Source organism: Pleurodeles waltl, chromosome 5 (assembly GCF_031143425.1).
Source record: "Pleurodeles waltl isolate 20211129_DDA chromosome 5, aPleWal1.hap1.20221129, whole genome shotgun sequence".
NCBI classification, from domain to species: domain Eukaryota; kingdom Metazoa; phylum Chordata; class Amphibia; order Caudata; family Salamandridae; genus Pleurodeles; species Pleurodeles waltl.
In genome coordinates this window covers 689,987,721-690,000,474 of record NC_090444.1, presented here as the reverse complement: position 1 = coordinate 690,000,474, position 12,754 = coordinate 689,987,721, and the positions used below count along the sequence as shown (strand labels likewise).

Genomic DNA, 12,754 nt, shown 5'->3' with positions numbered 1-12,754 from the left:
AGTGCTCCCCATATGCGGTTTAGGGTTTGTGACGGATGGTTTACGTTTTTGATCTTAGTTATCAGTTGGATATACGCAGAATGAAACCCTCTTCTTCAAATGCTCCAAAATTACTAACTTGTAAAGTGAAGTCAGGCCAGCTGTGTTTTTAAAAAAAAATATTTAGATGAAACCTATTAAAACAAATCTAACAATCGTGATAAGGTGACAAACATTTCTTGAGCTTCACACTGTATAATCAATAGTAGTTTACTTTTCTAAACTATGTTCAGCCATCCAAAACAACCTATGCTAAAACCTTTTAATATTTATTGCTGTAACATTAACCATAACAATGCAAACTATTTAAAGGGCAAACCATTGCCTTAACTATCGATTTTGCTCTTTATCACACCATCACGAGCCCGGACATTTAGGCAAACAATATAGCATTCTGAACCACGACTGGCATCTGGGTGACCATATAGAATATTTTTCTGATTGTGCCAGTTATTTATTGAAAATGAACTTATTTTTAAATCGTGAATTTTGCTGTTTTGTGCACAGCAACTCTGTTGACCAGAGATGGATCATCAGTTTAAAAAAACTGACTTAAATGGCAGACCATCACACACATTCTTTTACAGTTTTGATCGCACTCGTGTTGTGTACACTTAAAATGTACATGCATTTTTGTTTACAGCGCAGCTTTTTATAAGGTCTAGCTTCTGACCGTGCAACTATCAAGGGGACCTAGTGCTAACAGTGCACGTAGATGGACTTTTCGTTCTTTGGCCTATCAGTTTTCTTTGATCAGCCTCTTTCCACTGTTGGCTTGAGACTTTCACGTTTTGGTTCAGCCGAGTGGAGTATTCCTCCCTCACTGTGTATCCTTCAACCTTCACTGAAATTGAATTGCATGTTGCAGTACTCTACAGCCCCTGTCTGATCCTGCGATTCCAACCTGTCTCTTGATGTAATGTCCTAAAGCTCTCTGTGTTGGCACATTAAGCCCAGACCCAGTGCTTTTTAGGTCTAGCGCACATGCGGTTTCCAACCTGTTATCTATCTGTGGGTTAACCACGCCAATCACTTTCACTCATTCGTGGGATTGCCTTTTAAAACTCCCTCTGTCATCGGTGAATGCTTTACGTTTTGTTAACGCCTTACAGACTGACCCTGTTACATGGACAATTGCACGATCGCCAATATGCTTCAGTGTGGACAATTTTATTTTTTCTTTTGTCTCTCCCCTTCGTGCTCCATGGCGTTCACAGCACTAACCGCGCAAACTCCATTGGCGAAATTGGAGCAGTGGTCACATTGGTCACACTGTTACCTAATCACCGTCATTTCTTTTGCCTCTCCCCTTCGCTCTCCATAGCTTTCCCAAAAACACCTGTAATTGATAAAGTGCTTTGCTAAAACAAAAAACAAAAAAAAAGAAATCCGCAAGGTGGCTTTCCGGCAAAGCGGGAGAGCTGATACTACAATATTTACAGCAGTTAGGAAAAACTCCCCCCAACAGTACAGTACATTGCAAGCATTCTTTTTCAAAACATTCTTGACCACAACTCAGCCTGTGGTGGTCCTAGGACAATGGGACCACAACTAAAACGTTCAGCAAAACACTTTCTTTTTAGGCCATCTCTGGGTCCCCACACTAGGTTACTGGGGACCCCAAAATAATAACCCCTTCCACCATTCAGTACCTTTTTTAAGCTCTTACGGCTGAAACTTTTGTTCTACCTCTTGGGATAGTTTGTGTTCTAAGGGCCTTAGTATTGCAGTAGGCTTGCTAGGCCTGAAAATGTGTAGTACATTATGCTCTCTAGGGACTAAAAATATGGTTGCACTGCATTACTTTCTGCCATTCTGTTTGCATGTGGTTATGCCCTCTAGGGGATAATTATATGGTTACATGACCATGCTTCTTATAACTGCTATTTGTATTGTGGTGTCCCCTAGGGCTGCTCTGAGCATTGCAGCTAACATTCTACATTTGTTGCACTCTGTTATCTCATGATGCTCCTCACGGCTTACTTTTACAAAACATTTTTGCTCCTCATAACTCAGCCTGTGGTGGTCCTAGGACAATGGGACCACCTTCAAAATGTTCAGCACAATACTCTCTCGATCATCTGAGTACCCACACTAGGTTAGTATGGACCCCAAAATAATAACCCCTCCCACCATTCAGTGTCTCTTTAATCTCTCCCATGACTGGAACTTTTGTTTTACAGCTGAGAGCAGTTTGTGTTTTAAGGGTCTTGTTTGTAATATCATTTCAGTAGACCTGCTAACCCTGAACATTTATAATGCACTAAGCCCTCTAGTGGATAAATATGTGGTTACACTGCATTACTTTTGGTGAATTCCTTTTTGTGTGTTTATGCCCTCTAGGGGCTAAATATATGGTTACATGTACATGTTTCTTACAAATGCTATTTTTATTGTGGTGTCCTTTAGGGGCTGTTCTGAGCATTACACCCTAATGCCAAAAGTGTATTCTGTTTTTTTTTGGGGGGGGGCTATTATGATAATTGTATGTTTTATTAATCTCTTTATTGCAATTATGACCATGATTCTGGCCAACATAACGTTTTTATTACACCATAACTGTTTGAACACTCTTGATATGTTTGAGTGGCCCTTCTAGTTTGTCTTGTTACTCCTCAGTGGCTGTCTTGTTTTGTGGTAATTGTGTTAGCCAGCCAGCAGCTCTGATGGTGGGATGGTGAAATGGGTATTCTGTTGGAATTAGCATGGCAGATTTAAATTAGGATGCTAAATGAGAAAATTTTCATTTTTTGAAGCAGGTAAATGGAAGTGCTTTAAGTTATATGCAGAGCTGCTGGAATTATGCGGCAGGAACAGACAGAATTATGAGACGGGGTTGACCAGTTTATGTGGCAAGAAAAGCTGTTATGAATTTACAACACCAGTAGCTCTAACTTCAGCAAATGTGAGACCCATTGCATTGCAAAGGCTTGTTCCAAACTTGTTAGCAGGTGTCTTTTGTAGCACTTGCAAGCTAGAAGTTTTAAACTTAGATGAATGTGGGTTTTAATTTAGCTCAATCTGCCTTAGAGAACAGTGCTTATCATGAAAAAATAAATTAGTCAGGAAACAAACTTTACAATGCACATCGCAACAAAATGCTCATTAGTGGAAGTTTCCTGGCTGGCATATTGTCAGTCAAGTAATGGAAAGTTCTAGGCATGCTACCGAAAGGTGCTGTGTATTTGTGAAAGAGGATTTGATGGTAAATTCCCAGATGTGGAATGACTGCCCCCTAGTGTCACAAGCACCTGTCAAGTAAAATGTTTTAGCAGCCATGCCACATTCATGCTTTCCCCACTTCGAGACTCCTCAATTCTCCCTAGGCTGTTACGTAGTTCAAACACTTATAAAGTATCCTTACCATAACCGCTATACGTATCTGCATGTTTCAAATGCATCACTTTGAGGCGTGTAGCCTGTGTCAGCTCTACAAAGCAATTTCTCTTGAGGCCACTTACGCATTTTCCTTTTTTTTTTTTTTTTTTTTTTTGCTGCAGGCCAAGAAGAAGAAAAATATATCTCGTGACACGTTTGGAACAACCTATGGTCGAATCCATATGCAGAAGCAGGACCTGGCGAAATTGCAGACAAGGAAAGTAAAAGGCCTTAGGAAAAGACGTGGCGAAAAGACGTCAGCAGAAGAAGCGACCAGTCCGAAGAAAACCAAAAGGACTGAGCAATCCAGTTGAGTTGGCACATTGTGCTGGACTTCTGATGCTCTGCGTCTGATCACTGTGCCTATAGCAATTTTGACTGTTTGCTGTCTTAAGAGTTGCAAGAGCAGATCCGGCTGCCATTGTGTATTTTTATCAATTAAAATGTACATCCTACTACTTCTACTGTTCTTTTAAAAAAAAAAAAAAAAAAAAAAAAACGGAAGAAAGAGACGAGTATTTTCCAAAAAAGCTATAAGCAGGTAGTGACTCAATACATCTGTTTTTTGGCTTAGCGGTCTACTGCCTTAGCCGTTCCAAAGACAGCTTTCTGGTAAACGTGAAAGCAAGCCCTCTACACACGCGTCAGATAATGCTGTTTGTTTTCTCTTTAATAATTGCATATGACAAGATTTTCAAAATGCACACCAACTGCTAAATCATTTGCATTTCCTGAGCTCTTACAGCACTCAGAACCCGAGAAATATTCTGCAGCAGCGACACATAGATTTATCACCAAGAAATGGACTAAATCTACAATGTTGGGTGTTGCTTATTTTTGGCATCAACGGCTGGGCCCTAATTACATATAAAAATGCAGCAGGCTTTCATTTTTAAAAATCGATAAAAGTGTATATTAGTGTCTACGTAGAAACAATGACATGTTTGACACTGCAAAAACAGACACATGAGATCTTTTAAAAAGTTGTAAAAAGGTGCCTCAAACTTTCTTTATTCTGCACTCATAAAATATTCTGTCCATCTTCAAATTGCGTGGGTGTATTGAAGCTCCATCCTGTATAGTAGTCTCACCGGGCACTATAATCAAACAGTAGTCCAAATAATTGCACTCTTCAGCAGATCTAAGCTCATTTCTTGAACAGGCTCTGCTTGTGCATCTCTGGCAAACGATTTTCTTTCTGAATTCTAGTTGTAGCCTCGAAGACTATTGCAAGTCTTGAGTTTCTTATGACCCTGCCTTTCCTTATTTGAATCTATTTCTACACTGCTCAGTGTAAGTAGTAGTGAACCGAAAATTGATTTTTGCCTATGTACTGCGGTGCCATAACTGGAATATATGGGAACAGTTAAAGGAGTTGTGCTGAGCCTTTTTTAATGATAAATGCAGCAGACAACACTGCGAAATAATACATTGGCAATGTCTCCTAAATCATAGCTGAACCATTTTGAATGAACATGGAGCAGCGCCTACATTGAATTGTTTTGCAAATTCTGCTGTAATTCAAGGGTGGGATGATAAATGAGCCATCTTCATTATTGAGTCATTAAGTTATTATCATTAGTGATTATTTGAGTTACAAATGTAATTATCATGAGGAGGATGGCTTGGCTTACCACTATTCTCCCTAGAAGCGCAGAAGAAGCCCTGTTTACTACCCAAACTTTTTTTTTATGGGCGGGGAGGTGGTTTGAATTTAGTGGTGAATTTTAAAACTTGGTGCTACATTGAACTAAGAGCAATTGCAAACGATTCTAAGTATATGGATAATGGATTTTAACTTTGATGGGGGGAAAAAGCACAACTCAAGCTGTGCAGTGAGATAAATAAGCATTAACGTCAAATATAACTTTGGAATGTTGAATTACTCCTTTTGAAGACAGTGGGGGTCAAAGTGCCAATAATGGTGGTATAGATCTTCTGCTCTGACATTCTGCATCGGAATGTCCGAGGAAAAGATCTATACCACCATTATTGGCACTTTGACAACCATCTCTGTTTTCATCGGTTAATATTAGAACATTCTTCACTTAGTGTACGCAGTGTTTGAAGATCGTTAGAACTCTTGCCTTGAGCTCACCTCGTCGTTTAAGGCCATCTTTAATGGAATTGGTCTTTGTTTGTGGCTGTGTCCTTTCACTCTGGTAGAGGGGTTTTTGACAATCATAATAGCCTACTGGCGTTTAATGCTATGCTGTTCTGTTAACTTTTTTGGAAGTTACTTAATGTACTCCCTTACTTCACCAGCACCAAATGATAGTTTGAATACATTTTTCACAAAGAGAGAGGAATATTCTACTGGATTATGTTGCTTTTGGATTTGTGAATATATCAACGGAAGTGTTCCAAAGTAAGTTGAATAATCATAGATAGAAAAATCAAAAATTGTGATTTAAACAAATTACTTCAAAAATTTCTTCTACAGCCAGAGTCTACTTCTAGTACTTCAGGACATAAGTTGCAAGTAAAATAAACGATAAAAGCATGCCCTTTAATTTTACTATAAAACAGTCTGATTGGTGTAAGTGCCCAAGAATTCAGTGCCATGCATGTGGCTTCATCTTTGTTGAAAAGAAATCCATGTTTTTAACACATTTAAAAGATAGTGATAAGTAGAGATGATTGAAAAAGCAATGCCTGGGAGTAAGCTTTTTAGACAGTCATCGGTTTATGATGTTGGCATCAAAGAAGAGAGTATGGTTATTTGCTAATGAGAAAATTCTATCGGAAATCTTTCTCATCGGAAGCAGCGACATTTTGGAGTACAGATTTATTTTGTATGCCAGCTTTTTTGCTTGGAGAAGAGAAACCAAACACTGTGGACCCCAGCTTATTAAAGGCAGTACTTTCCCACGTTGACCTTGAAATGTAACCCTTTTTAATGCTTATTCAGTTCTCATTTTTATTTTCCCCCTACATTTTAGGAAATGCATTTCTGAATCCAAACCCAGTTCTTGTTACAATTTGAGTTGTTCTGACTGGCCTTTTTTTGTATAAGTGCACAGAAGCATGGATGGGTGGGATGGAAATGTCAGATGAAAATGTGAAGTGTGGAAGGTGATTTGGGGTTTTGCGACATGGTTGGTGAGGTGCTTGCTGGCCTCCATGGATTTTCTCTACTACTGTAATTTGTGGTGTCCTTCTGTAATAAATGTCTTTGTTACACCTCCTATGTGACCGTGTCTTGTCTGCTCATTGTTATTTTGCATTAGTACAGTACACACCATCATTGTTGTGGTATCAAAGCACAATATATATGTAGGAAGTTGTCTCTGTATGCACTATTTCAAAGTAAGGAATAGTATGCACAGAGTCCAAGGGTTCCCCTTAGAGGTAAGATAGTGGCAAAAAGAGATGATACTAATGCTCTATTTTGTGGTAGTGTGGTCGAGCAGTAGGCTTATCAAAGGAGTAGTGTTAAGCATTTGTTGTGTACACACACACACAAGCAATAAATGGGGAACACACACTCAAAGACAATTCCAGGCCAATAGGTTTTTGTATAGAAAAATATATTTTCTTAGTTTATTTTAAGAACCACAGGTTCAAGATTTACATGTAATACTTTAAATGAAAGGTATTGCAGGTAGGTACTTTAGGAACTTTGAATTAGCAAAATAGCATATATACTTTTCACATATAGCTATTTTAAAACTAGACAGTGCAATTTTCAACAGTTCCTGGGGGGAGTAAGAGTTTGTTAGTTTTTGCAGGTAAGTAAACCACCTACAGGGTTCAAGTTTGGGCCCAAGGTAGCCCACCGTTGGGGGTTCAGAGCAACCCCAAAGTTACCACACCAGCAGCTAAGGGCCGGTCAGGTGCAGAGGTCAAAGTGGTGACCAAAACGCATAGGCTTCAATGGAGAAGGGGGTGCGCCGGTTCCAGTCTGCCAGCAGGTAAGTACCTCCGTCTTCGGGGGGCAGACCATGGAGGTTTTGTAGGGCACCGGGGGGGACACAAGTCCACACAGAAAGTACACCCTCAGCAGCACGGGGCGGCCGGGTGCAGTGTGCAAACGCGTCGGGGTTTCAATAGGTTTCAATGGGAGACCAAGGGGTCTCTTCAGCGATGCAGGCAGGGAAGAGGGCTCCTCGGGGTAGCCACCACCCGGGCAAGGGAGAGGGCCACCTGGGGGTCGCTCCTGCACTGGAGGTTGGATCCTTCAGGCCCTGGGGGCTGCGGGTGCAGAGTCTTTACCAGGCGTCGGATCTTAGAAGCAGGCAGTCGTGGTCAGGGGGAGCCTCTGGATTCCCTCTGCAGGTGTCGCTGTGGGGGCTCAGGGGGGGCAACTCTGGCTACTCAGTCTCGCAGTTGCCGGGGAGTCCTCCCTGAAGTGATTGTTCTCCACAAGTGGACCCGGGGGCGTCGGGTGCAGAGTAGCAAGTCTCGTGCTTCCGGCGGGAAACGCAAGTTGTTTCAAAGTTGCTTCTTTGTTTCAAAGTTGCAGTCTTTGGTGAACAGGGCCGCTGTCCTCTGGAGTTCTTGGTCCTTCTAGATGCAGGGCAGTCCTCTGAGGATTCAGAGGTCGCTGGTCCCTGGGGAGAGCGTTGCTGGAGCAGTGTCTTTAGAAGTGGGGAGACAGGCCGGTAGATCTGGGGCCAAAGCAGTTGGTGTCTCCGTCTTCTCTGCAGGGTTTTTCAGCTTAGCAGTCCTCTTCTTCTTAGGTTGCAGGAATCTGAGTTCCTTGGTTCTGGGGAGTCCCTAAATACTGAATTTAGGGGTGTGTTTAGGTCTGGGAGGGCAGTAGCCAATGGCTACTGTCCTTGAGGGTGGCTACACCCTCTTTGTGCCTCCTCCCTGAGGGGAGGGGGGGCACATCCCTATTCCTATTGGGTGAATCCTCCAAAATTAAGATGGAGGATTTCTAAAAGTCAGTCACCTCAGCTCAGGACACCTTAGGGGCTGTCCTGACTGGCCAGTGACTCCTCCTTGTTTTTCTCATTATCTCTCCTGGACTTGCCGCCAAAAGTGGGGGCTGTGTCCAGGGGGCGGGCATCTCCACTAGCTGGAGTGCCCTGGGGCATTGTATCACGAAGCCTGAGCGTTTGAGGCTCACTGCTAGGTGTTACAGTTCCTGCAGGGGGGAGGTGTGAAGCACCTCCACCCAGAGCAGGCTTTGTTTCTGTCCTCAGAGAGCACAAAGGCTCTCACCGCATGGGGTCAGAAACTCGTCTCTCAGCAGCAGGCTGGCACAGACCAGTCAGTCCTGCACTGAACAATTGGGTAAAATACAGGGGGCATCTCTAAGATGCCCTCTGTGTGTATTTTTTTAATAAATCCAACACTGGCATCAGTGTGGGTTTATTATTCTGGGAAGTTTGATACCAAACTTCCCAGTATTCAGTGTAGCCATTATGGAGCTGTGGAGTTCGTTTTTGACAGACTCCCAGACCATATACTCTTATGGCTACCCTGCACTTACAATGTCTAAGGTTTTGCTTAGACACTGTAGGGGCATAGTGCTCATGCACCTATGCCCTCACCTGTGGTATAGTGCACCCTGCCTTAGGGCTGTAAGGCCTGCGAGAGGGGTGACTTACCTATGCCACAGGCAGTGTGAGGTTGGCATGGCACCCTGAGGGGAGTGCCATGTCGACTTAGTCATTTTCTCCCCACCAGCACACACAAGCTGGCAAGCAGTGTGTCTGGGCTGAGTGAGGGGTCCCTTGGGTGGCATAAGACATGCTGCAGCCCTTAGAGACCTTCCCTGGCATCAGGGCCCTTGGTACCAGGGGTACCAGTTACAAGGGACTTACCCGGGTGCCAGGGTTGTGCCAATTGTGGAGACAATGGTACATTTTAGGTGAAAGAACACTGGTGCTGGGGCCTGGTTAGCAGGGTCCCAGCACATTTATCAGTCAAGTTAGCATCAGTATCAGGCAAAAAGTGTGGGGTAACTGCAACAGGGAGCCATTTCCTTACAATATATATCTGGGCACCTGTCTGAAACCACGCCTCAGGACCGACAAGTGGAGCTTGCATTGATATATTTATTGTTGTAAGTATTGTCTGTATTAGCAAGCATTGACACTGCCTATAGTTCTCGCTATTCAAGTCTTTTGCTTGACTTGATCTGATTTAGGCACTTGAGGCATGTCACACTGGTATGCATGAGGATTATTTACACTAGGGTTCCTTAATTTTACTTCATAATACTCTCCTACTCCCCTAATCATAAGAGACTAAGTGTGATCTTCACTTGCATGACTATTTGCAATTTTTGAATCCATTGCAAGATATTGGTCAGATGAAAATAGATCTTTTGCATCCCAACACCTTGGGCACTCTAGCAGGATCCACCTAAAGATTTATGACAGCTTAGCTCTATCAATTACCCTTTTCAGCACTCCTTTCTTCTGTTCTGAGTCCACCTCTTTTCTCCAGAGCTCTCTTACCGCAGTAACTGGGATTCCCTTGTCTCCAGGGATCCTCATTTGCAGTCTCTAGGAGGGATGTCATCTTCAGGAACCTTTATTTACGGTCTGTTGAATCCTAAGATCATCTTCTATCCAGTGTGTTACTCCGATTAATACACCCGTTATATTCTGTTCCAGACTCTTGAAGGATAAAGAAACCGTCAGTCCATCAAGCAAGTGACTCCATGGTAGGTTTCACCTTTTAGCCTCCTTGTGTCCAGTGATTGAATTTTGGAAAGAAAAAAAAAAAGTATAGAACTGTGAGGTGTGGAGGGTGTAAGTTGGATAGCGGTAAGTGGATGTTGAGGGGAAATCAGAGATGGGACTAAAAAGCTAAATATTTTGTAATGGTTTTGGAGTCCTTTTTCTTACAGGGAACTGCCTAAAAATTCCAGATGACTACTAACCACAAATTCCTCACATTTTGAATATTCCCAAGGTGTCAGACTGGATCTGTAAGTTTAAAAGCAGTTCTTTGGCACGCTGATAAGTGGCGGTGTGCGTTTTTTGGCCAACGTTGTTCCGCTCAGGAAGTGACTAGCAAGGACATATATTAGTGGCAGGCAAAACCTGGACAGCCGATCCTGTCATTCAGCACCCTCAGATGTGGATTTGGCGCGTACTCCTCTTGTCTTTGACACACCCACCCGCACCTCCAGGTCTGTGGGACCCTTGGCTGGTGCACAACTCCAGAGCCTGCAGCAAATGAGCCCAGATAAATCTGAAGGACATTTTTGGGCTGCAGGGTAAAACTCAGCGTTGCCAATCAGAAGGCACTACTCACAGATTTGAAGGGAAAATCCTTTTCTGCTCTTGAAGTCGTTCTTATGACAGATTCTCATCACAGTCGAAGTGTTTGGGTAAGTCTAAATGGAAGCTTCAGAAACTGAAGCAGGAATCTGCCACTCTCCAGCTCCAGACTGAGCACAAGGGTGTGAACGTGCCTCATGGTCCCACTCCTGAGGAGCCGATTCATAGTTCTCTCTTGATGCAACCCGAGTTTCCAGGTCCTTCTGTGATGTTGCAGCAAATAGAAGCATTTAAGAAGGCCATGCTGCCTATATTTGGCATGTTCCGGCTCCCTCTGGTGTGGCTTTTGGGCCCCAGAGGTCCACTAAGGCCTTTAGTTGGGACCCTGTCAGCTGATAAGCCCTCGTGCCATCTGTACCCCTTTAGCCAGCATGGGGTTCCGACCTAGCTTGGTGCAGGCTTTGATTCTGGCACCCCACTCTGCATTGGTTCCTTTCTCATAAGTGCTAGTAGAGAAGCTGATGCCCATTGTTACAAAATGGGCTCTCTAGTCGGCAGTGGTTTGCACCCTGTCTAAGTACGGACCTTCACTCTAGTCAGGGTAAGGGAATCAAACAGCTAAGATAACCACTGCTCACCCCCTTGGTAGCTTGGCATGAGCAGTCGGGCTTATCTCAGAGGTAATGTGTAAAGTATTTGTTTAGAAAAATAACCAATATTCATCTGATTAAAACAAGAACAAAACAACAAAGATCCGACATACACATGTAAGGATACTAATTTTCAAAGATTAAATCTCAGTATAGTGCTTAAACACAATAGTTCCAACTAGGGCTATTACGTTTTGACAGAGCCACTTCCTACAATCCGACACCATTTGCGAGGGAGTGCGGGCCGGTCATGGAGTCTCATGGGTCCCACATACAGTACTTTGGAAAATGATGAGGAAACCAGAATGGTGCACAGAGTTGGGAAGGTAAGGCATCAGTGGATGGTTCCTTACGGCTACCAGGGACGTGAGGCGTCTGTTTCTTACTTCTAGAGAGAGCGGGTGGGGGGGGATTTGTTGGTTGCTTACGGTTGCAGGGGAGGTGATGCGGTGTCAGTGGTGAGGCTTCAGTTCCTTATGACAAGATGGGAGTTAATTAATCCAGCAAGTCAACATGTGAGGTGTTGAACTTGTGGTGTCACGATTACGCCATGGGGCCACAGGTGCTGCAGCTGAGTCGGGTGTCAGGTGTTGGTGACATGGCACTTGGTACTCATGCTGTAGAGGTACTTTGGAGGTGTGGCGGACCTGCTGTGGAAGTCGCTGTCGGTGCACTCAGTGAGGAACATAGCTCCAATGTAGGCTGCAGCACTGAGTCGGAAAGCAGCGCCGGTTCTGAAGTTGTTCTGGAGTTGACTGAGTCGAAGAGCTCAATTTCTTAGTTGCCAAGTGGTGCAAAACCCAGTTCCTTGGCCCTTGGAAGTGATCTCTGGAGCAAGTCAGGACTCTCAGCAAGAGAGCCCAGGTGTTGGCAGGTGAAGTCTGTGATGGCCCTGAGACTTCTTGACCGGAAGTAGTCAGTTCAAGCTCTTGGAGAAACTTGGAAAGCAGGATGTAGAACAGAATCAGCAGGCCAACACAACAGGCAGAGTGGCAGTCTCTCCTACAGCATCCAGCTCTTCTTCCTGGCAGAATGTCCTCAGTCCAGAAGTGTTCTATGTGGTGTCAGAGGTCTAGTACTTCTACTCAGTTCTGTCTTCAAAGTAGGCAAACTTCAAAGAAGAGTCCTTTGTAACGTACACGTCTCTGCCTTGCCCTCGCCCCACACACTCAAGGGGTTTAGAGACTGCTTTGTGTGAGGACAGGCACTGCCGTAATCAGGTCAAGTGTCAGCTCCTCCCATCACTCTAGATCAGGAAGATGCATCAGTTGGGTGATGGGCCATCAGCATATGCAGGGCACACCTCAGCTCCCTTTGTGTGACTGTCTAGAGGGAATGCACAAGCAGCCCAACTGTCATCCTGACCCAGAATTATATTCAGCTGACGGGCGGAGGAGGAGAATGGTTAAGCAAGAAAATGCCCACTTTCTAAAAGTGACATTATACAACTTAGAATTCAAAAACCAACTTTTTTTAAATTATGGGAAATTACATGTAAAAGGT

At 43.7% G+C, this 12,754-nt stretch overlaps 1 protein-coding gene across 1 annotated transcript in view; it reads left to right on the top strand.

Annotated features, from left to right (window-relative positions):
* The window catches only part of RPF2 (ribosome production factor 2 homolog), an 84,276-nt gene extending 77,669 nt beyond the window's left edge, over window positions 1-6,607 (top strand). Inside the window, exon 10 of the mRNA XM_069234605.1 lies at window positions 3,540-6,607. Within this exon, the coding sequence (XP_069090706.1) occupies window positions 3,540-3,731 (192 nt within the window). The 3' untranslated portion in view covers window positions 3,732-6,607. The remainder of the gene's footprint in view (window positions 1-3,539) is intronic.
* The last annotated feature ends 6,147 nt before the right edge of the window (window positions 6,608-12,754 follow it).